The 25576-nt window shown below is 52.7% G+C and overlaps 1 protein-coding gene across 2 annotated transcripts in view; it reads right to left on the reverse strand.

The window, feature by feature from the left end:
• The window catches only part of JAKMIP1 (janus kinase and microtubule interacting protein 1), a 71381-nt gene extending 50359 nt beyond the window's left edge, over positions 1-21022 (reverse strand). The window contains exons 1-4 of one of the 2 annotated variants that reach the window (XM_007114828.2): positions 20894-21022; positions 12791-13285; positions 3522-3731; positions 2606-2725 (exon numbers count right to left, since the gene is read on the reverse strand). In XM_007114828.2, coding sequence (XP_007114890.1) covers positions 2606-2725; positions 3522-3731; positions 12791-13285; positions 20894-21022 — 954 coding nt within the window. The remainder of the gene's footprint in view (positions 1-2605; positions 2726-3521; positions 3732-12790; positions 13286-20893) is intronic. The other variant, XM_024119397.1, reaches the window with a different exon arrangement.
• Positions 21023-25576: the final 4554 nt, after the last annotated feature.

The raw sequence follows: 25576 nt of genomic DNA on the forward strand, positions 1-25576 counted from the left end.
AGGGCTCCATCCAGCCCTGGAGCCACACCCTGAGTCCTCTGAGCACAATCCCTATGACTGACAGGGTGTCCTTCCAGTCTCTCTCATCCCATCAGCATCTGGGGAGCCCCGCTCGGGCCCGGGCCCTGTGCTGGGAGCTGGGTCAAAGGGATGACACGAGGGGGTGACCGTCCAACAGACGGGAGAAGAGGACAGAGACGGTAACAGAGGTAAGAACACAGTGAGACAGGCGCCGGTGGACACGCCAGGCCGGGGAACCACACATCCAGGGGTTCAGAACGGGCAAGAAGACGGTGCGTCACTGAGCGCAGCTGGAGCACGGAGTTTGGGGGATGGGCAGAGAAGGGGCGGGCGTGGTGAGGCCTGATTTAGGGAGCTGAGAGCTCTGCCATTTGTTTCCACCTGCAGCCACACTCCTGCCGCATCCAGGGCCTTGAGGCAGGAGCACTCTGTGGTCAGGACTGCCTTCTAGAACAATCCATCACTCTGACTGCTGTGCGGAGGCCAGTCCAGCGAGACAGAGACATGCGAGATGACAGGGGAAGGGGAGGGGGAGCTGGGACTGGGAGGCTGCTCCATTAGAGGCACCCACTCTTTTTCCTTCTGAGTACAGTGTCCTCCGTGACACACACACTAGCTGCATGACCACGGCCGAGTTTCCAGCCTCAGTTCCCTCTTCTATAAGATGGGAATAATGGTAGTATCTGCCGCAGAGACTTGTTATGAGAACTAAATGCATAGGGATAGTCTTCGCAGGGTTATTTTAATGGATGAAAATTATAAACAATTTAAAACATCATGACAATCACAAGAACCACTGCATCTATCAAGTACTCGCCATGTGTCCAAAACGATGTTCGGCCCTTCCAGCCATCCCCTCTCATTTAACCCTCACCACCACCCTAGGAGGGGGCCCATCCCCGTCCCCATTTCACAGACAAAGAACCTGGCTACAAAGAGGTGGGGTGATGTACCACACAGAAAGTGCCAGAACCAAGAACCAAACACAAGGGACTGACTGCAGACCCCTGCTTTTGGTTACCAGGCTGTGAAAGTTAAGATAAAACACTGATGGTAGCCATTAAAGTATAACATGTACCTTGACTCATACATTGTACCTCTAGAAATCTATTCTGCAGAAATAAAGGTTCAAGTCGGTAAAGACAGAAATGTATCTTCTGTGAGGCACTGTTTACAACAGCAAAGAAACGTGAAACAGCCTAAATCTTCACCAGTAGAGGAATGGTCGAATAAACCACGGTTTGGCTACACAACAGAGTATGATGCAGCTGTTACAAAGACAAAGGTGGATCTTCACGCGTTCCTGGGGAGCGCTGTCATTGATACAGCAAGTGAAAAAAGCAAGTTGCAGAACAATATTACAGAGGGAAAATATCCTGTTCGTAACCACATAACAATAAAAAAAAGGCTCTTCGTGGGTGTCAAAATATCTGCATAAGCATTAAAAACATGTAAGAATCACCTCAAACTGTTAACAGAAGTTACCTCATGATTTTAAGATCCCAGTGCTGGCCAGCTTATTGATTCTTACTTTAAACACTTCAGAAGGTCTGAATTGTTTCAAGCAAGCTATTTTTTTTTTTTCCTAATCCACTTAGTAAACTATTTTGCCTCTCATGAGGGATTTTTTTTTTAAGCTCATGAATATTTAAGTAAAAAGTGGAGACATAATATTAGATGTACAGTCTGATGAAAACTATATAAAAATATGCCTTTAAAAATACTGGAAGGAAATGAATTTATTCTGATCCTGTTAAAATTGTGAAGAGGTGACACTTATTGACCCTTTTCATCTCCCATGTTTTTCAAATATATTGATACACTTCCTCTCATAATAAAATTTAGAATAAAGAGAAATATTACGAGACGTTTGTCAAGACATTTGTACGTGTTGGCTACCACTACATAGAAATTAGGTTAATTGTTTATCCAGCAAATTTAAACATATTCGAGAAATTGCTATTTTTACTAGAGATTTATTTTTTTTAACCAGAAGTTCACATTCACTACTTTTAAAATTAGAAATATGTGAACTTTTATGCAAAAGAAAGTAAATAGATAAGCAAAAAATAAAAATTATCCATAATCACACCACCTAAAACAACTTCCAATATCCAGGATGATGACAATGTACTTTTGTTCTGTAGACTGCTTTTACCATTTAATTCATTGTGAACAAATTTCTATGGCAAATAAATGTGACCTATAACATCATTCTTAATGACTGCACGCAATTCATTGCATAAATGTTCCATAATTACTTTGATCAATACTTAGGTGGGGTTCGGTTTTGTTTTGGTTCGGTTTTGATTGCTACTATAAACGACACTGCAAAGAAAACCCTCTCCACCCCCCTCACTGAACTTCTCTGATGGTTAGCTCAGGATAAATTCCTACAGAATCAAGGGCACTAACGGGTTTCTTCAACAAGCATGTGTTAGATTTTTAATCAGGAAGAAATAAGAAGGAAAGTAGAGAAAACCAGATGGTCTGTGCATTAACTTCCTGTTTAGGGCGTGGTTTGTGGCCCCGGGGCTGCTTTCCTGCATCCCAAGGCACCATCTGCCTCTTGGGGGCTGATTACCAGTTCATTCCTCTCGTCTGCCAAGAGGGTATTTCTGTCTTCCAGCTTCCGTATCACCGAATTCAGTTCAGCAATTTTTAGCTGAAATCGCCGCACATCTCGCTCGTCCATATGCTGATCCTAAAAAAGAAGCAAGATACAAACACACTTTGAAAAAGCTTAACGGAGTCAAAGCGCTCTGTGGACCCTTTGTGGAAAACTCTGAGGGCAAAGGTGAGCTCCTCACTAGGAGGACCATGCGCCATGCTGGGGCTCCCCCAAGTCAAGCAACATGTGGAAAGACTTCATCTCGAAGGCGACAAGACCTCAAACCCTCCAGAGGCTCCCTGACATCTGAACATGGTATCTGGGGACCTTCCCGTCCGAGCCCCTGCCCGCCAAGCATCTCTGACAAAGGCACAATCACAGAGTTCCAGGACGCTCCTCAAGGGCAGGCACTGTGCCTACCTCACTCACCACTGAGACGCCAGCACCTCATGTGGTGCCTGCACACAGCACGCTCAACAGACACTTGAGTATTTAGTGAATGAATGAATGAATGAGTGAATGAATGAATGAATGCAGCTTTGACCTCCTCTGTGCCTGTTAAGTACCAAGCTGTGGCCCCAGGTGCCCCCTCTGCTGGCTGAGCTCTCCTCATGGGCAGAGCTCTGCCTTTAAGTCATGTCCTGTCCTGACTGGGTCCCTTTCTGAGCTCTCACTGTATACTAGGCACTCATGTTTTCATTTCTTTTCAACTGAGCTCCATGTTTGGGGAGGAAGGGGTAAGGGAGGGAAGGAAGGATGCACAGATGGATGGTGGGGGCGGGAAGGGGCGGAAAGGCAGGCAGGCAAGTTCGCCAGAAGAATGACCAGTAGGAGGAAGGACAGGTAGGTGGTCAGCTCTGAGGCCCCAGTGCTTGCATGAGCCCCTCACCTGGACACCCATGAGCTCGGCCATGTCCCCTATGCCAGGTGGGAGCTCTCTCTTTGGACTACCGTGGTACCGCTCAGCCTCTCTGACCTGAACCAACTGCTCATCCAAAGCCTCTTTCTGAAGAAGCAGCTTCTGGGTCTGACCAGTCTGCACGCCGAGTTCCTTCTCCAAGGCCAGAATCACACGATCTTTTCCCTTGATCTCATCCATCTGGAAAGAGAAAGAATAAGCATTCAATTGTAGGGGCTCGTGACCAGGGGAAGCTCTCTCTTGCTGGCCTCAGGCCCAGGGAAAGGTTCAGCAGGTCCACGGACCTGGGGCAGCTGAACTCAGCAACACAGGACAGAGAGACACCGTAGCGCACAGCCCAGGCCCAGCTCCGCCGTCACCGTCCCCAGCACAGAGGAGCTCAGAGCTGTGGGTTCAGCGACCTATATGGTCAACCAGACACTTAGCCTCGAAACTGATCAGTGCTCGTGTCTCTCTCACCTTAATGAAATAAAGTCAAATCCTGACCCGCCAGGGCCCTCCAGCCATCACCCCCTTGCCCTCCAGCAGCTCAGCTTCTTCACAGAGTTGGTCGGCCTCCTCTCTCCCACTCCTGTCTGGCCACGTCCCCACCCCTCCAGTAAACAGCTCTTGCTAACGTCTCCAACGCTCTCCTGGCCCGCAAACTCACTGAACAATTTTCCATCCTCTCTCCTTCTCACCCCATCTGACACTGTCGCCCACTCCAGCTACGTGAACTGCTCCCACCCTCCCGCCCTCTGTGGGACTTCACTGTTTCCATCTTCTTCTGGCCCTGCCCTGGTCACCATCTAAATCTGTAGTTTCCAAGGCTTGGCCCTCTTCCCAGTCTGTATCCTCTCCTCAGCCAGCCGCATCCTCACCCAAGATGCTAACTCCTCGTGTGCGGCTGACACTCTAACCTCCTCCCTCCGTCCTGACGTCTCTCAGGGTCCCACAGCCAGGGAGCCGACTGGATGCTTCTGGGGCCTCCAAAGCACCTCAGCCTCCCCACATTCGAGCCTCAGCCTGAGCCCCAGCTCCCCCAGCCCAGCCTCGTCCCACATTCCCTAGGGGAAACCAAGCAGAAAGAAGCTTAAGGAGGAGGGAGCTTCTGCCTCGGGCCATACACTTCACTTCAATTGTTTCTGGACACAAAGCCAACAGCTGGGAAACTGCCCCAGTAAGGGTGCTTTACTGGGGTGCCCCTCCCCCAAATCCATGTCCTTCCTACAACCTGAGAATGTGACCTCATTTGGAAATAGGGTCTTTGCGGATATAATTAGTTAAGATGAGGTCACAGTGGAGTTGGGTGGGCCCTAACGACCGGTGTCCTTATAATAGGAGAGACACACAGACACACAAGGAGAAGATGGAGGCAGAGACTGGAGTGATGCGGTCACAAGCCAAGGAACGCCTGGAGCCCCCAGAAGCCGGAAGAAGCAGGAAGGATCCTTCCCTATAGCCTTCAGAAAACATGGTCCTCCGACACCTTGACTTCAGACCTCTAGCTTCCAAAACTGTGAGTGAATAAATTTCTGTTGTTTAAGCCACCCAGTTCATGGTACTTTGTAACAGCAGCCCTAGGAAACTAATAAAGGTGTTAAAAGAGAAAATTTTCCAAGTACTAGAGTTTCATTAATTGACAAAAATCATAAGAGTTTCAGCTACAGTGATTACTATCATCATGGGATTTAGGAATAAATTCTATTTGAGATAAGGTACATTAAAAAGTTCTGAAAAGAATACTAATGCTTTAGTAAGGATGGTTTCAACGAAATCTGGATAAAGTCTACATGATGTGGCTTTATTTAACACATACCGGTGAGTGCCCGCCACGAGCGGGCCTGTATGTAAGGCAATGTAACGTGGATACTACCTTGATTAACCAACGTAAAGGTTAAAGCCAACTGATATAAAACAACTTGGCACAGAGGAAAAAGCACTGTGCATGGAGTACAGAAGTATGAACTGGAGACTAATCCCCCACTGGCAAGCTGTGTGACCTCTGGCAAGTCACTCAACCTAAGCTTCAGGCTCCTCACCTGTAAGATGGGGATGTAGGAACATCCACCTGGAAGGGGAGCTGTGAGGACTGAAGGGGACAGCAGAGACAGGCAGGCTGCTTAGGAGCAAGGCCACTGGGCCCAGACTGCCTGGGTTCTAGCCCTGATGCCACCACTTATTGGCTCTGTCACCTTGGTTTAGTTACTTGATTTCTTCCTAAGCCTCAGTTTTCCATCTGTGAAATGGGGATAATAATAGGGATGTTTTGAGGATGAAATACCTTAACACATAAAAACCGCCTGGCACGCAGTAGGCATAAAATAAACATTAGCTCTAATTATAATTGTTGCATGCGCATAGTAGGTCTCAATAAATAGTAGTTCCTGTCTTTCCCAGACTTTTGTTTCCATTAGGTGTGCAAATATTGAGGAAGTGAATGAATGAATACTGCAGTGGTTTGAATAGTGGTTCCTAAAAAGACATGTCCACATCCTGACTTCAGATACCTGTGAATGGGACCTTGTTTGGGAAAACGGTCTTTGCAGGTGTAATTAAGGATCTTAAGACGAGGAAATCGTCCTGGATTAACTGGGTGGGTCCTAAATCCAATGACAAGTGTCTTCATAGGACGAAGAGAAGACGCAGACCGAAGAAGGAACACGTAGAGGGGAGGCCATTGTTGACTTTAAAAAAAATGCACAATGTGAGAGTTGCGAGTTAAGTTTTATTTGGGGCAAAATGAGGACCGCAGCCCAGGAGACAGCGTTTCAGGCAACTCTGAGAAACTGCTCGGAGGAGGCGAGGGGAGGAGCCAGGATATAGAGGAGTTTTTGCGACAAAGGCAAAGTAGTAGGGAAATAGAACTACCATACGACCCCGCAATCCCACTACTGGGCATATACCCTGAGAAAACCATAATTCAAGGCAGAAACCATTGACAATGTATTTCAGGAACCATTAACTTGTATTTTCTGGTTATCTCCTTTAATTAACTATATTATAGTTTCTTAAGGGAACAGAGGACCTTACTACTAATCAATTAATTGGACACTACATTATACTTCTTGTTATGTTCATGAGTACTTAAGATATTCTTATTTATAGAATATTGAACTTTCTTATATCTAAATTTAAAAACCTGACCCCATATATGCACTACCAAATGTAAATTAGATAGCTAGTGGGAAGCTGCCGCATAGCACAGGGAGATCACCTCTGTGCTTTGTGACCATGAGAGGGGTGGGATAGGGAGGGTGGGAGGGAGGGAGACGCAAGAGGGAAGAGATATGGGAACATATGTATATGTATAACTGATTCACTTTGTTGTAAAGGAGAAACTAACACACTATTGTAAAACAGTTATACTCCAATAAAGATGTTAAAAAAAAAAGATTATCGTTAATTAAAGAAAACCAGATATCTCAAGTTAAGGAATTTAGTGCTTTACTGTGTATGGGAAGATGCAAGAGTCTGGGCTCACTGAAATCCTTCCTTTGATATGCACCTCAGCTATCTGGGGCCAGTATCCTGTTTCTTCCCACCCTGAGTTTCCTTAGGGCTCACCGCTGCAGGGAGTGGCTGCAGTCTGATGGCTGCTAGATGGCAGGTATTCTTTTCAGCCCTGAGTTTCCTCAGGGCTCACCGGCTCACGTTGAAGGGCTGCAGTCGTTGATGGCTGTGACGTCCTTTGTTTATTGGTATGGCAGGAAATACTCCATTTATAAATATTCCATTTATCACCATGTAAGAGGGAGGCAGAGACTGGAGTGGTGCAGCCACAAGCCCAGGAACTCCTGGAGCCATCAGAAGCTGGAAGAGCAAGGAAGGGCCTTCCCCGAGAGCCTCCAGTGGGGCACGGCCCTGCTGACACCTTGATCTTGGACTTCTGGAGTCCAGAGCAGTGAGAGAGTAAACTTCGGTTGTTTCAAGCCACTGAGTTTGTGGCCATTTGTTAAGGCAGCCCCAGGAAACTAATACAAATGCCCTTCTCACTCATCACACTCTCAGAGGGTAACAAACTAAAGCTGATTGTAACCTGAAACTCTTACTTCTGAATCGTACACCTCCTATTCAGACACAGATCGCTACAACGGAGAATGCTAGCTAGGAGCCCTGCCCTGAGGGCCGACAGAAGCTAGCTCAAATCCCCGCCCCTACCTGCTGTGTGACTCTGGGCAGACTGGGCCACCCCTCATAGCCTCAGCCTCGGTCATGTGGGGACACTGAGAGCACCCCGTCCAACTGGGGGGAGACTTCAACCAGGGGAAGAATTTAGCACAGAGCCTGGCATCTTACAAGCACACAATCAATGTTAGCGGCCGCTTTTAATCTACTTCAGTTCCTGGTCAACAGAAGGCTATCTGATTTAAACAGCAGACCATAAAAACTTATAAAATACAGTTTACAGAAGGCAGCAAATGGTACCCCCAACCTCCAGACTGAGGTTTTCAAGCAAAGTCCCAGAGCTCTGACAAGCTCTTTGAGTGGCCTTTCTTTAGAAGAAGAAAGGATACTCCCCTTCCCTCTGTATCCCCAACCACCTCCCCAGGACGGTTTCCTGGCACTCCAGCCAAGGGTGTGCCCCGTGCAGTTTCTCCTGCAGCAGCTGCAGAATGTGCCTGCCGCTCCCCCTGGTGGCGGTCTCCCGCAGCTCCCCGCTCTTCAGAGCCGGAGGCGGGAGTACCTCCCCGTGGTAGGGAAGAACACTTGCTGATGCAGAAAACACTGCTGCCACTGCACAGTTCAATCCAGAAGCAATGTGGACCACGTGAAAGTTCATTAATTGAAACCACTTAAACATGCTTTCATTAATTCAACAAATACTGAATTGAGTGCCATGCGCAGGTGCTGGGAAACACTGATGAGCAAAACAGATCCGAGTCCCCGCCCTCAGAGCTTCCATTCCAGAGGGGAGGGTAGCTGAAAACAGAATAAAAACGTCAACATGGAGTAGTAGATCAGAGCATGATTAATGCTAGGAGAAAAAGGTAAATCGAGGGGAATCAGTGGTGCCAGTTGGGGAGGTGTTACAAGTTAACAGATAGGGCTCCAGTCCGTCCCCCTCAGCATCCCAGCTGCACACTCCTGGCTTTGCACTGGAGCCCAGAAGCGCTGCCTCCACCACTGCATTACACTAGTTCCTCCCACAAGAAAGAACAGCATCTTAAGCAAGACATCTCTGGAAATCCAAATTCTCAGCCTGGAAGAGCACCGATCCCCCATTTATCCTAGAAAATGAGCAGAGGCCTTACACCCCATCATGTGGGAAAGGTTCCCAGAAAACAGTCTCCACTAGTGGAGATGGCATCCAGGAATGGATGGATAATGTGGAATAGATTCTGGAGCCAACATTTTCTAGGTTGTCACATTTCCCCAGCCAGAGTCCTGAGGCTCCAGAGGTCAGGAGACCTGCCAGCTCACACAGCTACACAGGCACTCTCACTATTTGTCGACTCTGGTCTGGCCCCCAGGCTGGGCTCTTAGTGATCTTGCCCCCTGCCCTGAGGACCTGAGGAAGTGTAAACCTCTGACAGTGAGCTTCTCAAGCTTCCCCAAACCCCAACACCTGAGTGTGCTGGACATTCCTGGGTTGCCTCCCAGCATCCGTTTCCCCTTCTCCCACACTCCCACTCTCACCATGTGGTTCAGGAGAGGGGTGGGGCTGAAATCACTCCAAGTTCCCAGGGCAGGCCCTGATTGGCTCACATCACCTGCATGGCTCCGCCGCCTAACAGTAACTGGTTCAGGGATGGATACATGACCCAATCAGAGCCAACAGGCCCGAAGAGGGTGTTGCTAGGACCCTCCTGTTTCTCTTTAGGAGCTAAGAAAGAGCTTCTCTCACACCTCAGTGTTCATTGCAGCACTATTTACAATAGCTAGGACATGGAAGCAACCTAAAGGTCCTTTGACAGAGGTATGGATAAAGAAGATGTGGCACATATATACAATGGAATATTACTCAGCCATTAAAAGGAATGAAATAATGCCATTTGCAGTGACATGGATGGATCTAGAGATTGTCATACTGAGTGAAGTAAGTCAGACAGAGAGAGACAAATATATGATATCACTTATACGGGGAATCTAAAAAAATGGTACAAATGATCTTATTTACAAACCAGAAATAGAGTCACAGACGTAGAAAACAAACTTATGGTTACCAAGGGGGAAAGGGGGGAGGGATAAATTGGGAGATTGGGATTGACATATACACACTACTTTATATAAAATAGATAACTAATAACACCCTACTGTATAGCACAGAGAACTCTACTCAATACTCTGTAATGACCTATATGGGAAAAGAATCTAAAAAAGAGTGGATATATGTATATGTATAACAGCTTCACTTTGTTGTACAGCAGAAACTAACACAACATTGTAAATCAACTGGGCTGTTTCCTGTGAGGATGTGGGGTCTGGCACAGTGGTGGCATCTCACCAGCACATTGAGAGCTCAGAGCCTGAGAATGATGCATCAGGGGACACAGCAGAGCCTGAGAAACCTGGGTCCGGGGTGACATCATTAGTGCCACTGGAGCTATGCCTGAGGCTAGTCCTGCTACTTCAGTCATGAGAGCCGACAGACTCATGGTTTAAGCTAGTCTGAGGTGGAATTTCTGTCACTTGCAACCATAAGATTCTAGTTGACGTACAGTTAGGGAAAGAACAACAGTCTGGATGATAGCTATCACATTTTACTTACATGCTAGTGTGAGCTCGGGACTACATTTGCACTTAAGAGACACTCTCTCTCTCAGTCTTCAAAAGACCCTCAAAGTAGACATTATTTACTCCATCTTACAGATAAGCTTGAGGCCCTGAGAGGTGAATGTGCCCACACACTAGTCAGAAGCAGATCCATGATTCAGACTCAGGTCAGCCCCTGCCAAGCCCTCACTATGGCCTCTCTCAGTCCCAGAGGCACAGAATCTAATCATTTCTCAGCAGTCACATCCATCAGGACACTCGTCTCAGTGAAAACCTCAGTTTAGCCAGCTCCCAACAAACCCACCAATTTGTGAATAATTCTGCTAGTTCCATTCCATGTGCAAAGTTTGCAGCATCAAAGAATGAAAAAGAAGCTGCTATCCCAAGATCCATTCTCGTCTCCTCCTTGGTACCTGTAGTTGGGTGAATGGTGTCCCCCTCAAATTTCATGTCTATTAGGAAAATCAGAATGTGATCCTATCAGAGATAGGGTCTTTACAGATGTAACTAAGATGACATCATAACAGATTGGGGTGGGCCCTAGATCCAGTAACTGGTGTCCTTATAAGAAGACGACAAGACACAGCCACGTGGGGAAGAGAAGGCCATGTGGAGGCAGAGGCTGGAGTGATGCAGCTGCAAGCCGAGGAACGCCAAGGATTCCCGGCAACCACCCAAGCCTGGAGGAGGCAAACAAAAGATTCTTCCCTGGAGCCTTCAGAGGGGCACAGCCCTGCTGACACCTTGTTTTCAGACTTCTAGACTCCAGAACTGTGAGAGAATAAATTCCTGTTGTTTTAAGCCATGGAGTTTGTTACAGCAGCCCTAGGAAATGAACAGAGTGCCATACCAGGATTTATTAGGAGCTGCCATGCCTTTCCCAGCTCCTCTTGCAGCTGGGTGAGGCTGAGCAAGTAACTTCCAGCCAAAGAGATGGAAGTGGAGGTATATAGAACCTCCAGAAAGAAAAGTGCTTTTAAATGAAGACCATACCCTCCTTCATCTGCCCTCCTATTGCCAACCTGGGATGCAGATGTGATGGCTGGCACTCCATGGCATGAGGGGCCATGAGGACCATGGCCACATCCCAGAGCCCCTTCTGAGGGGAAAGGTAAGAGGCCCTGTGGCCTACACTACTCTGTGGAGCACTTTACAGACTTTGTATATGAAAGAGAAATAACTTCCAGATTTTAAGTCCCTGTGTACTGGGGGGAGTCTTCTCAGACCTAATCCTAACTGGTCTAAAGAATGTGTCCCATAGCCCCACGTTGACCATAATTGCCTTTTCTTCTTGACTGTTTCTTAAGAGGCATGTTAAATGTGTAAGTGGAAGCCTGGAAGCCTTTCTTGCATTTCGAATCCAATCCAGCTGACAAAGAAACAAAACGCAGGCCACTTTCTGAACACGTTGCCAAGAGGCCTGTCTGACGGGGGACATTTATCAAATGCGTGGAGAACTGGAGAAATGGACATTTATTCTTTTCACTCTATTCTCCTAAGTGGCCCCCACACGCTGAGACTACCCGAGCTGGGGATGTTTCTGTTTGGCACTGAAATGCAAACAGACACCAAGTCCTTGGTTCGTTTTAAATTAAGCTCAGTCCGTCTCTTGTGCAAATACTTGTTTTTTCCCCATTATATTTACCTTAAATATAGACTTCCTGTAACAGGGGAACATATTTTACATGTCTCCTATTACACAAACTATAAGCTGCTGATAGATGCTTCAGTTAACTTAATTCTCATAATGCTGTAACGGATACGTGATTATCCCTCCTTTTGCAGGTGAGGCACCAGGGGCTTAGAGATCGTAAGCAACTTGATTGGGCTCACACAGCTAACAGGTGAGGGAGTCCGGATTCACGCCCGGAAGAGACTTTCTCCAAAGCCTTCTCTTCCTATTATGTGGTAACACCGCCCCTACACACACAAAGGGAAAGGGGCTGGGGAATTCTTCTGAGAACTTAGTATCGGTGTGTGCTTAGATTTTCTATACATTAGACGTTTAAAATCAGTGCATCTCTTCTGCCATTCTTGGTGCTGGCTTGCTAAGCTGTCCACGGATGCTCTGTCACTGACTGGTGGCCAGTCTAGGGACGGACGGCTGGCCCAGCCCCAGAAAGGACGCCTGGTCCTTCTGCCTGCAGTTCTCACATTTCTTAGGTGTCGTCCACAGGCACGAGAGACCTGCCGCAGCTTCCATTCCACGCCCAGGATGGCAGGGGCTTTGTTGGAGCCCCAGGGTCTAGAACCATGCCTGGAGCACAATGGGTCCCCAAACCTCGGCATTTACTGCTCCGTGAGGGAGGACCGGGGCACTTGCTTGTGGAGAGGACACGGCGCACGCATCATGGAAGGATGAGCTGCGTTGTGTGTGGAAGGAGGGCTTGCACGTGTGCAGGGAGGACAAGGTGCTCGTGCGTAAGAGCGGGGTGCGTGTGCGCAGGGAGGATGGGCTGCGTGTGCGCAGGGAGGATGGGCTGCGTGTGCGGAAGGTCAGGTACGCACTCGAGCCGGTGGTGGCGAGAGGGCAGCGCACTTACCAGCCGGCGGATGTCGCGCTCGCACTCGCGCTTGATGCGGTGCACCTCGTCCTGGTGCGCCTGGTAGGCAGCGCGCAGGTCGGCCGCCTTGGCCTTGTCGGCCTGCATGCAATTGCTGAGCGCCTCCTCCGCCTGCTTGCGTGCCGCCTTGAGCTCCAGGATCTCCTGCTGCAGCCGCAGGCGCTCGCCGTCGAAGGCCCTGCGCGCCTCTTCGCGCGCCTCGGCCAGCAGCGCCGTCTTGACCTTGTCAGCCGCACCGTCGCGCAGCACGTTCAGCGTGGCGTGCAGCCGCTGCAGCTCGCCCTCCTTGATTTTGGCGGTGCGCGCTGCCTCCTGCTCGTGCTGGCGGATGAGCACCTCGCGCAGCGCCTGCAGCTCCTTGGTCTTCTCCTCGTGCAGCTTGGCCCGGAGCTCCGAGATGTAGGCCGTGTGTCGTCGCTGCTCTTGCTCGCGCTCCAGCTTGGCCTCCTGCAGCCGCTCACGCAGCTTGCCCACCTGCAGCCGGGGCGGGAGAGTCAGTCAGGGCCAGGGCTGGGGGAGCCGGCCAGGCCCGCCGCCACCTCCCCGTGTCCCTTCGTGTGCGCCAGGCCCCTGAGACCCTCCCCCGGGCCCCACACTCCAATTCCCCCTCCCGCCACCTCCATCTGTCCCACCCAGAGTCTTCCCTACTGTTTTGTTGAGATGTTCCCAGCCGTGGAAAAACATCGGAGGGTGTTGGAGAGGAGAGTATGGCTTTGACACCCCTTCCAATTTGGAGACTTACGAGGAAGGACAGTTTATCAGTCACAAAATATGCCCCGCAGAAATCATCTGTCTCATCAGAGCAGAAGAGATTGTAAACCAGAAACACATTTCCAGTGCCCATGCCCTGAACTCTGGAGTTAGAGGAGGCCGAGCAGGTGGGTGTAGAGAGGGGCAGGGGTGGAGGTGCCCTCACTGCTGAGTGGCTCTCCTGCCCGGGCTGGGGTCTTCTGTGCCCCTCCCCCCCACATGAAGCTCTCACAGCGCCAGGAAGGAGGTAACTGCTTTGCCACAAGGCAGCCGAGCATCAGAGATGCGCCGCTGGTGACCTGCCTGGGATGAGGGGCTGCCAAGGGGCAGAGCCAGGCTTCACCCCCAGGCGCCCGGCCCCAGGGCCAGTGCTCTGCAGGTGCCACGCTGCTAACCCCACCAGAAGGTATTCGTCTATTCAGCAAACAAAACATTATTTGTAAAATATGCCAAGGGAGTGTCTTCTTCAAACACTCCAGAAGGCTTTATTCGATCTTTTTCTTTCAAATATCCCACAATTACACACATTCTACAGGAACCCATTCGTTTGCTAAATTACAGCAATCTCCGAAGAACAGAAACAAATGTGTCTCTCATGGATGAGCTGCTTCCAAGGTGGCAACATTTCCCCCAGACCACAGTCTATAGAACACCAACATGCTGAAATTAATTATACGTGAGGAGTTTTACGATGTCACCCGGGTTGATAAATCCTTACTCATAACAGCAGGGAAAGGAGCAAATAAACCCGGCCAGGCAAAGATACAAGATCAATGTCTCCTCACATCAAACACGCATAGGGCTTCCCTGGTGGCGCAGTGGTTGAGAGTCCGCCTGCCAATGCAGGGGACACGGGTTCGTGCCCCGGTCCGGGAAGATCCCACATGCCGCGGAGCGGCTGGGCCCGTGAGCCATGGCCGCTGGGCCTGCGCGTCCGGAGCCTGTGCTCCGCAACGGGAGAGGCCACAACGGTCAGAGGCTCACGTAACGCAAAAAAACAAAAACAAACACGCATAATCACAGAAATAAAACAAGGACCGGACCTGTCAGAGGGCTCATCTCACCCAAGAGCTAGAATTGGCCTCTTCCTAAGGGACTGAGTGCCAGGAAGCCAGAACTTTAAATATTTAACATGATCTCCCCAGGGAGGAACTAAATGCTTCTGGCATTCTCCTTCTAAGGAGGCAACACTGTTCTAACTTTCTGGGATGCTGACGGTGATTTGAAGTCAAAGGGATGGGATCTTGTCGGAATCCGAATCTACACTGACGCATGCGTTTCCCTCTGCAAATTACTTAACCTCGAGATGGTTAATGTTACGTGTCAACTGGGCAGGGCTGTGGTACCAGGTCATTCGGCCAAACACCAGTCTAGATGTTGCTGTGAAGGAATTTTTAAGGATGTGATTAACGTTTAAATCAGTAGACCTGGAGTAAAGCAGATGACCCTCTACAATGTGGGTGGGCCTCACCAAGTCAGTTGAAGGCTTTCAGAGAAAAGACTGAGATCCCCCAATGAGGAAGGAATCGTGCCTCATTACTGTGAGATCAATGCTCCCTCGAATTTCCAGCCTACGCCCCGCAGATTTCAGATTTGTCAGCCTCCATGACCACATGAGCCACCTTCTTGAAAAAGACCAAATCCCTCTCCCTCTCCCTCTCCTACTGGCTCTTTTTCTCTCTGAAGAACCCTGACTATACAAACCTCCCAGAGCCTCCTGATCCTTCCCTGTGAAACAAGGCCATCGACAGCTGCCCCTTAAACACCGTTGGGAGGAGGAAAGCTGAAAGCGGATGAGCGGATAAAGGGAAGTTTGGTCCCAGGTAGTAAAGGAAGGAGGAGCGTGGCCAGCGTGAGCAGAGATGTGTGCAGGGCAGCCTGGGGGAGGCCGGGCCTGCCCCTGGGCGGGGCAGAGGGGGCCAGCTGACATGGGCCAGGTGACCCCCGTGTGTAGGGCGGGGAGGCTAACGGTGGATGGGCTGCAGGAGAAGGCCCTGCTGGGTCCCAGCTCTGCCTAGAAAAGCTGAGGGCCGAGCCCCGGCGCCATGACCCAGGTGTGGCGCAGTGAGGCGGGGGTGGCTCCTGGTGGGCACAGAGCACCCCCTCCTTACTCCATTGAGCGGAGCAGGTCTACGAAAGTCATGTGCCACCTGACTCGCCGCCAGATGCCCCCAAGCTGTGCCCCGCCCCCAAGTCCAGAGGTGCAGCAGGAGAGAGGGGCCCTTACCAGCCTTGCCTCAGCAGCTGGGCTCTAAATGTGGCAAGAGCAAAGTGACCAAGGAAGGGCAGGCATCTAGGTGGGAGGGGCTGGCCTGGAGAACCCTGAGCCAGCGCCGCCAGCGCCCCAGTGGGCACGGTGAAGTCAGCCTCCACTTGACTCCTTTCCCCCGCCTCTCAGCCCCCCTGTCAGCGCCGGGTCGCCACTTCCAGGCCTAGACCACTTCTCCCCGTTCCCTGCGACCACCCTGGTCCAAGCCAGCGGCGGCAGCCCTCTGCCAGACCGTGGCAGTCACCTTCTCACCCATCGCCCTGCCTCTGCCCCCGCACACTCGCCCTTTAGTCCTTCCCAGCGGCCCGCACAGGCCTCTGAACGCACACGGTAGAAGGTTTCCCTCCACGGCCCTCTGAATCCACGGGGTGCAGGTTAAACCGTTGGGAAACCACTAGAGTGCTGAATAACTAAGTAAATGGGTGGTGGGGTCAGGCCCTCCCCGCTGGAGGGAGGACAGATGAGCAAAGGGGAGGAGGCCAGAGGGTCCAGGCGGTAGTGGAATAGACTGGGGACACCAGTAAGAACTCATGTGTAACTTTATATACATAGAGATGTTACATTTAGAAATATTTTAGAGATGTATACATACACGGCTAGTATATACGCATACACTTCCTTGCTCTGTCAGCTAAGCCTAGAAGCAATGACACGCCAGCAGCGGTGAGCACACCCAGTGCCCAGATCCTGGTTTCTCATGCCATTCTCTAATAAGTGGGACCAGGGCTCCTTGGAGAAATGAGTGGCTCTAGGACTGGGGCAGGGAATACACAAGATGAACCTGGAGCACCTTACAGGGCTGGAAAGCAAGGGTGTACCCAAGGATAAATTAATAAATAAATGCCACAATGATGGGGTGCAAAGGAACACAGGGGTCAACTGAAAGAGATCCCCGTGGCCAAAGCTAGAACAGTTTGAGCAACAAAAGAAAGTAGTATTGGATTATAAGCCAAAGTGTAAAATAAGTGTTCATAGCGATATAAGTGACTGAACTGATACATGTAAAAATACGAAAGAAAACAAAAAAAACCCTCGAGGGCTCTGTGGCGTCCAGCATACAAGCCCAAGTCCTCCCCGGCCCACAAAACTGACCCCGGCTGATGGCTCTCCGGTCCTCCTCCCTGACCACCCAGCTCAAGCCACGTCCCTGGCTGCTGCACCTCAGACACGCAGGCACCTTCCCGCCTGCGGCCTTTCCCCAAGCCGGCCCTTCTGCCTGGAATGTTCCCGGCCAGGCCTCTGCAGGACCTGCCCTCCCACCCCCTGCAGCACCCCTTTGCTGACCACCTCCCAAAGGAGCCACCCCCACTGCAGCCCCACAACTCTCCACCTGCTTCTCCTGCTTTACTTTCTTGGCACTTTTCACTATGGAATAAATATTACATGTTAATCCCCTGGCCTTCGTTCCCTACCTCCCCCATTAGATACTAGCTCCAGGAGAGGATCTCCAGGGCAGCCCAGCTTCTGGGACAGAGCATGGCACACAGTAGGTGCTCAATAACTAGCCACGGACTGAGCAAAGGAAAGAACGAAAGGATGATGGGCCTGGCAGTTTTGTAAATAATGAATGACAGCGTCCACTCCCTGGGGCATGAGGGTGGCCGCGGTTCTGGGGCACTGGCCTTTCCCCGGGCGGGTCCTGGCTCCTAGGCTAGCTGGTCACTCTGCCTGGTGCCCGTGCCTTCACCTTCCCGCCATTCTCCAGGAGACCCGGAAGGCTTCCCCGACTGGGTCAGGGCCTCCCCCGGGCTCCCGGAGCCCTGCATTATTCGCTCCACCACCACACAAATCACACCCAAATTCCAACTCTCCCGGCCTACCCACTGCAGCCGGCAGCCCCTGGAGGGCAACATGAAGCCCGATTCGCCGCTGTAGCTGGACTAGTCCCTGGCCCAGTATAGAGCCAGACCAGGGCGGGCTGCTCACTGCAAGAACGAATGAATCACCAGCTGGTGAGAGGTGGGCAGCAGCCGGAACCTCCATGGCCTGGCTGGGGCCCATGTGCTGACCACTGCCCTCTCTGCCCCCACCCGCTCCAGGCCATGGGCCTCAACAAGTCAGGGACTCTGCCCCAGTGGCCTCGGCACCCTGATTGGTGCTGAGGATGCTCCCAGGTGATGCCGGACGCTTGGGACGGTGTGAGCCCTGCTCCCTTTGGTGCCAGCCGGCAAAATCCTTCAGAGCCAGCTCCAGACCACCTCTGCAAAGCTTTCTCGGGCCACTCTGACCATGGCACGGCTTCCAAAAATCTCTGGTGCAACATGCCAAGTACTGTCATCCGGCTAGCTCCCTGAGTGAGCACCCAGCCTGCCTGAGGGCGGGCCGTTTCTGAGTCACTTCCAAATGCCCAGCCCGGGCCCAGAGCGCAGGCATGGGGCGGGGGGCCGGGGGCTCGATGAATGTGTGGATGAACCGACAGGTACGTTCCCCACATGCCCTCGCCCTGCGGTGTTCAATGGGGACTCCTCTGCTAAAGTAACAACACCGTAAATGCAACCTCAGCAACAGTTATCATGAGATCATATAGAAACAGCAGTTAAATGCAATCACAAAGTTTATACTTAGGTTTCTCATACCAGCCAGTAAGCACATTGCTGAATTCTCTGAGAACAGAAACTCTCCCGGTGGCGGCCTGGATAAGCCCCCCGGCAGGGCCACGGGGTGGCTGGACTGAGCAAACGGGCAGCCAGGGCACGTTTCCAAGCCAGTGCCCACACCTGTGTGACCTGCTGTGATGGGCTGAACTGTGTCCCCCCAAATTCCTGAGTGGCCCTCCTAACCCCCAGACCCTCAGAATGTGACTGTACTTGGAGACAGGCTTAAAAGAGGTTACTAAGTTAAATGAGGTCATGGGGGTGGGTCCTGATTCAATGCAACAGGTGCCCTGACAAGAAGAGATTAGGACACAGACGCACACAGAGAAGAGCGTGTGAGGACACAGGGAGAGGGCGGCCGTCTACAAGCCAAGGAGAGAGGCCTCAGGAAAAACCAACCCTGCCCACACCTTGGTCTCAGACTCCCAGCCTCCAGGACCGTGAGGAAATAAACCTCTGTTGCTGAACCCCTACCCCGGTCTGTGGTACTTTGTTACGGCAGCCCAGCCACCTCTCCTCTCCAACCCTCAGTTTGCCCACCTATAAAGTGGGGAAAGCCACATCTGACCTCACAGGTCACTGTGAGGGTGTGGTCACTACCTGGTGTGGCCTGCGTAGCAGACGCGTAAGCGTCTGCCAGCCGCTGAGTAACTACATGTGACAGGCAGTGCCCAGGCCCCTGATATGACTCTCTCCTTCATTCCCTAAACAACCCGGGGAAGCAGACACATCAGATGTCCCCATTTAACAGATAGGGAAACTGAGGCCTGGCTTGCCCCAAGGCCTCAAGGCGAGTTAGGTGGTGGAGGTGGGCCGGAGACCTGGCCGAATGACGTTGGCTGTGCGGCTTTCCCCATAACCACAGCTGCTGCTACTGCCTGGTCAGCCCCTCCAGGCCCAGCGGTGCAGCTGAAAACCCAGGGGATCCTGGCAGGCAAATCCTCCCTGAGCTGGACAGGATGTGGACAGGCTGGCACCACCAGCAACTGTGCTGAAAGACCTTGGCTGCTCTGGCCCTGGAACTCTGAGTGTCTGGGGATGGGAGGCAGCACGTGTGTCCCCAGGCTCCAGGAGCCCAGTCTTCATCGCCCCAGGTCGGGGACTCTGCCTCTGCTCTCCATGTAGCGGTCTTGAGCTGGGGTCAGGGCCAAGGACCAAGCCCCAGCCCCCTCCCCACCCAGGAGCTGGACCCCGCTCAGCCCAGCAGCTGCTGCCAGAGTCCCAGCTCTCAACCAGACACCTGCTGCCATCCCCCAAGCAGTCCCTACCCTCCCTCAGGTGCTGTGGGCAGGGCCGGAGGGTACCTTCACGGCTTGGGGTATAAGGCCAGCCCCTCAGTCGGGCCCCCCAGGAGCAAGCCCAAACACCATCCTCCTTCTCTTCTCACACGAATGGCGAATGGCGGCTCCACCCTGCTAGCGGAGCACCTCCACCCCGCCTGCTTTTGCCCTCAAGCCACCCAGGTCAGAACCACACCAACAAAGAGGACTGGGGCAGCACCCAGGCACCGGATGGGCTTTTCTTGCTTACATTACCTAAGATCTTTAAGACAACCTTAAACTGGGTGGTTATCATGATGCCATGTTACACGTGAGAAAACGGAGGTTCAGAGACTTTATGTCACTTGTCTAAGATCGTGAAGCCAGTCAGGGGTCAAGGTGAGGTCTGAAGCCAGGTCTGCATGATTAGAAAGCCTGGGCTCCTCCCACTGTGACTGGCGGCCCGTCACGCCCCCATCACGCCAACACTTTTATTGGCACCCAACGGGGCAACGTACTGACTGGCTCCAAACCTCACACCTGCCTTACGAGAGCAAAACAGCTCCCATCACAGAGCCAGGCTCCAAATCAAGCCCTTTATGTCAGGGGTCCCCAACCCCCAGGCCGTGGACCGGTACTGGTCCGCAGCCTGTTAGGAACCAGGCCGCACAGCAGGAGGTGAGCGGCGGGCGAGCGAGCGAAGCTTCACCTGTCGCTCCCCGTGGCTCCCCACCGCTCGCGTTACCACCTGTACCATCCCCCACCCCGACCCTGTCCATGCAAAAACTGTCTTCCACGAAACCGGTCCCTGGTGCCAGAAAGGTTGGGGACCGCTGCTTTATGTATTGATATACGTATTTACATCCTTACTCCTGCCCACTGGCCCATCAGGTGGTACTGTTATGATCCCATCTTGCAGGTGAGGGAAATTATGGTATGGAGAGTGAAGTAACTTGTCCGAGATCAGAGCCAAATGTCGGGGAAGGTCGGGGAGGGGGTGGCGGACAGGATTCGCATCCAGGTGGTCTCTGTACCACCACTGATGTTATACCCATTTTAAAGAGAGGCAAGCTGAGGCTCAGAGATGTGGAGTGCCCAACCCCACCCCAGCCCTGGGACACACCCTTCACACTCACCTCAGGGGCAATTGGTCCACCTGGAATTCACAGCCCACCCCTCACTTGAGCCAGGAGGCCCTTGTCCCTCCCACCTTGCTCTTTTCCTGCTGGAACTCGATCTGAATGCTGGTCAACTTGGCCCGCAGCTCCTCGTTGGCCATCTGCACCGCGTCCATCTCCATCTCAGGCTTCTCGCCCTTGCTCCGGCCTTTCTTAGACATGCTTCCTCTCAGGTTGAGATGCTGAGATCCTGTGTTCACTCCCGCCAGCCAGCAGGTGCCGCTCCCAGCTCCGCCGTGCTAATCAGTCTCACAGGGCTCAGCTCCGCCTCTGCGTAAACCACCATCACTTGGGATCCTGGGGGAGGAAGGAAGCCGGGTCAGCAGAGAGAGAGGGGCTGGTGCCCCCTTGCCTGGTGCACTCAAACACGATGGCAGCCAGCATTTGCTGATGCCTCCCTCCCTGATCCGGGCACCTGCTCACCCCGAAGATGCCCCACCATTCACAATACTGACCTAGGGCTTCTCCAACAGGGGCTGCATCAGAAGCACTTGGAAGCTTGTTAAGACGGAGTCCTGGGCCCACCCCCCAGGAATCTGATTTGCATGTCTCCCAAGCTCCCAGGTGAGGCTCCCAGGTGACCACCCCTCATTGAGTAGCTCTGTCTGGTCCAGTCCTGGCCTCATCAAGATGAGACTACACCATCTAAGCGACTATAGACCTCGATCTGCAAGAGTGACAGAGCCTCAGTCACCCTGGTGCTTGCTTTAAAGGCAGGATTCTGGGGGAGCACAGAGCTCAAAGCTTGAGGCCTTTGGGGAGGGGGCCAGGGGATCTGGATGTCCCATCCACACACCCAGGCGATTCAGGAGCAGGGTCTAAGGACCGCACTCCGAAAACTGGGCTTTTAGACCCCCTAAAGGTTAGTGGTTCCCTCCCCACCCCAAGGACTAGCACAGCACTGGTTGCCCAGAACTGCTAGCTCTGGGCCCAGTTTTGGTGCCCAAGCCACCTGGGGGGAGTAGCACAGCCCCTGGAGGAGGTGACAGCCAAGCATGGTGCCTTGCGGTCCTCCAGGCCTCTGTGCCTGCCTGGCCAGGCCTGAGCTGGTCGGGCGGCCAACGGGATGCCCTGATAAGCTAACGGCCCCTCCAGCACTCACATTTCCCTGGGGGACCCCAGACCTTCCATTTGGTAGGGCTGCCCTCACAGCCCACACGGTGTCAAAGCCAAAGCCATTAAAATCAGGCCCGAGTGACAGCTAGTAGCACTGTGTATTGGATGCTACACCTCTGTCACCCCACAGCACACGGCACAGCACAGTGTTGACAAAGAAGCCCGAGTCTCAGCGAGGAGATGTGACTGCTCAATGGCACACCACGGGGAGAGAAGAGCCGAGAAGGGGCATTCCAGAAGTCATACTCAGCCCTGGCCCTGCGCCAGCCCTGGGACGCGATGGAGGACCAGACCGGGTCCCGGCCATCATAGGGCTTTCTAGCCAGGGAGACAACTACGGAAATGAAGACATCAAATAACTCTGGATTGTGATTGGCGTTGGAAAGAAATAGTAAATTAAGTGCAACTCCGAGGATGCTTGGTTGGGCAGCAGGTCCCAAGCAACAGGGGTCAGTTTTTGGCTAACGAACACTACAGCGTGCTGAATGGTGGTCCCCCAAAGACATGTTCACATCCTGTTCCCCGGAACCTGGGAATATGCCCTTATTTGGAAAAAGGGTCTTTGCAGATGTAATCAAGTTAAAGATCCCAAGATGAGATCATCCACGATGAGGGTGAGTCTTAAATTCAATGACATGTGCCCTTGAAAGAGACACAGAGGAGAGAAGGGAAGGCCATGTGAAGAGAGAGGGGGGATTGGAGTGATGCAGCCGGAGGGGGTCGGGGGTTCCTCTCCTAGAGCCTCCAGAGGGAGCAGCACCCCGCTGATACCACCGGCACTGCCAGATTTGGGGCTCTGGCCTCCAAAACTGTAAGAAAGTAAATTTCTGTTTGAAGAGACACAGAGGAGAGAAGGGAAGGCCATGTGAAGAGAGAGGGGGGATTGGAGTGACGCAGCCGGAGGAGGTCAGGGGTTCCTCTCCTAGAGCCTCCAGAGGGAGCAGCACCCCGCCGATACCACCGGCACTGCCAGATTTGGGGCTCTGGCCTCCAAAACTTTTGGGGGAGATAATTATTAATATTTCCATACTTAAAAATCTTTATTATTATTATTATTATTATTTTTTTTTTTTTTTTTTTGTGGTACGCAGGCCTCTCACTGCTGTGGCCTCTCCCGTTGCAGAGCACAGGCTCCGGACGTGCAGGCTCGGCGGCCATGGCTCACGGGCCCAGCCGCTCCGCGGCATGTGGGATCTTCCCGGACCGGGGCACGAACCCGTGTCCCCTGCATCGGCAGGCGGGCTCCCAGCCACTGCGCCACCAGGGAAGCCCCATAATTTCTGTTGTTTTAAGCCACTCCATTTGTGGAAATTCTTTACAGCAGACACCGGAAAGGAATACACTGGGCATGAAGGGAAAAACGCTCATGGGACACATTCAGCACTTTGTTGAATGACTTAAGATAGCCAGCTTCTCAGCACTGAGCCCTGCTTCTTTCCCTGCTTCCTTTCACATCAGTAATAAGCCAGCTCACGCCACACCACAGGGAGATCTCCTGCCCCTCACTCAGAGCCTACTATCTCATGATTTACACACAGTGCTAGCAAGCTGCGCTGTCTGTTCTCCCAGCCCAGAGCAGAAGGGAAACTAAAAACTGGCAGACGGTGCTCTGCAAAAGGCAAACACGCAGACAGGAGAACGAAAAGAGAGCAAGGATTTTTCTACCATACCTTCCCCCACAAAAAAGAAGAGAGTAAAATAATAATTACTTTTATTACCTTCAGTATTACCTTTAATACTTAAAAAGCCTGCAAGGCCTAAAATGTTAACATTCTTAGGACGCCTCATTCTCCAATTACAGCAAATTAATAAGGCGCTCACTGTCTAGACCCTTCGCACACAGTGTTGGTGCAAGATAGTCAGCGGAGTTAAAGAAAAAGTTCATGAGATGCCATCAATAAAGTCAACGGAGTCGGGTTCTCCTAACACACATCCTGGGCTGCGGGGCTCAGGGCTATAAAGAGGACCCAGAAGGAGGAGCAGGGCTCAGTCGCTCAGCCCAGCTCGGCCACCAACCGCTGTGCTCTCCTTACCCAGGACTTTCGAGCCATGAAGTGGAGCGGGCCGCGCAGGGGTGGTGTGGGCGACAGGGCTGGCACCACGGCTAACCCCAGAGCAGGCTGCCTGCAGCCACGGTGCCCGGGCCTCTGCGTCCCGTGACAGACCCCGGCAGCCCGGAGCTGGCACATCTCAGAAATGATGACAGAACAGCACATCTGGCAGCGCTCGGCTCCCTGGGCCCTGTTCCAAGCTCTCTGTGTGGCGGCTCGGTCCTCACCTTGACCCCGGGGCGCCTGACCATCAGTGTCCGGCCACCAAGCCTTGTTCCCACCAGTTCTCAGAGGTGTCCCCTCCTCCCAAGGCCCTGGCCATCCCGCTGGCCTGACTGTGGCCTCCCCTGTCTCCTGGCCTGCACGCTGTCTGCCCCCCAGGCTCCAGGGACAGGGGAATGACCCTCCTCGCCACTCCCTGCTAACAACCTACAGGGGACAGTGCCCATGGCCACGGAAAGCAGCCCTCTGTGCTGGGCCCTGATCCACTGCCCGGCCTGAGCCAGTGGTGGCCCCCGTGGGCCACACCTGCCGTCCCCCGCAGTCCTCAGCCCGTGCCTCTCCCTGCCTGACAGGGCCACCTCCTAACTGTGCCAGCACTCGACTCCGGCCACACCTCCTCCGGCAGCCCTCTCCGCCCCACAGGCTGGGTCAGGGTGTCCTTGCAGCCCAAGCCTCACCAGATTGACTCTCAGCCACCATCCAGGACCGTGAGTCCAGCAGGGTTGGGGCCGCCACAGGAGACAGAATCGTTTTACCGATGGGGAAACTGAGGCCCAGACAGATCAGAGGCCTGCCGGGGGTCACAGGGAGGGGGGGCGCTCAGTGGGGAGAGGAGAACTCACCACTCCCCTGAGCCCACCTGGCAGTCGGCAGAGCTTGCCTTGAGCTGCAGAGGCTGTGGGGTGGGCATCTCCTCACACGGACCCCACGGGCCCGGCCCCAGCTCACCGGGGTGCCCTCGGCTCCCGTGGCCCCCACCGCTAGGCCAATGATGTCATTCATCACAGCAGCTGGGCTCCCCCGCCTGGGCTGGCTGACCCCTCATCTAGGACCCTCTCATCCCAGGGGCCACCAGAGCCAAGACCCTGCCAAGCTCCTCCCTACACCGAGGGCCACCTGTTCCCACTGAGCTGGGACTCAAGCCCCTTGCTGCCAAGTCTCCCAGCCGCGGACTCTGCAACCACAGGGCCTGCGCTGTGCTGACCTCCTTTTCTAGTTCAGGTTATACAGTTTGCACCCAACAAACATCTGAGGGTCCCTCTAGTGACAGGGAGAGGTGGCTTCTGTTAATGTTCTACATACACCACACACCACACAAACGCACGCACACCACAATGCACACATCACACAGAAGCACACACACAATGCACACACCACACATATACACCACAGAGAAGCGAGCACACATACGCACTGCTGAGGACTGAACGTCTCTCTCCAAAATTCGTATGTCGAAATTCTAAGGTCCGATGTGATGATCTTAGGAGGTGTGCCTTTGGGAAAAAGTTAGATCGTGAGGGTGGAGTCCTCGTGAATGGGATTAGT

This window comes from Physeter macrocephalus, chromosome 7, assembly GCF_002837175.3.
Source record: "Physeter macrocephalus isolate SW-GA chromosome 7, ASM283717v5, whole genome shotgun sequence".
NCBI classification, from domain to species: domain Eukaryota; kingdom Metazoa; phylum Chordata; class Mammalia; order Artiodactyla; family Physeteridae; genus Physeter; species Physeter macrocephalus.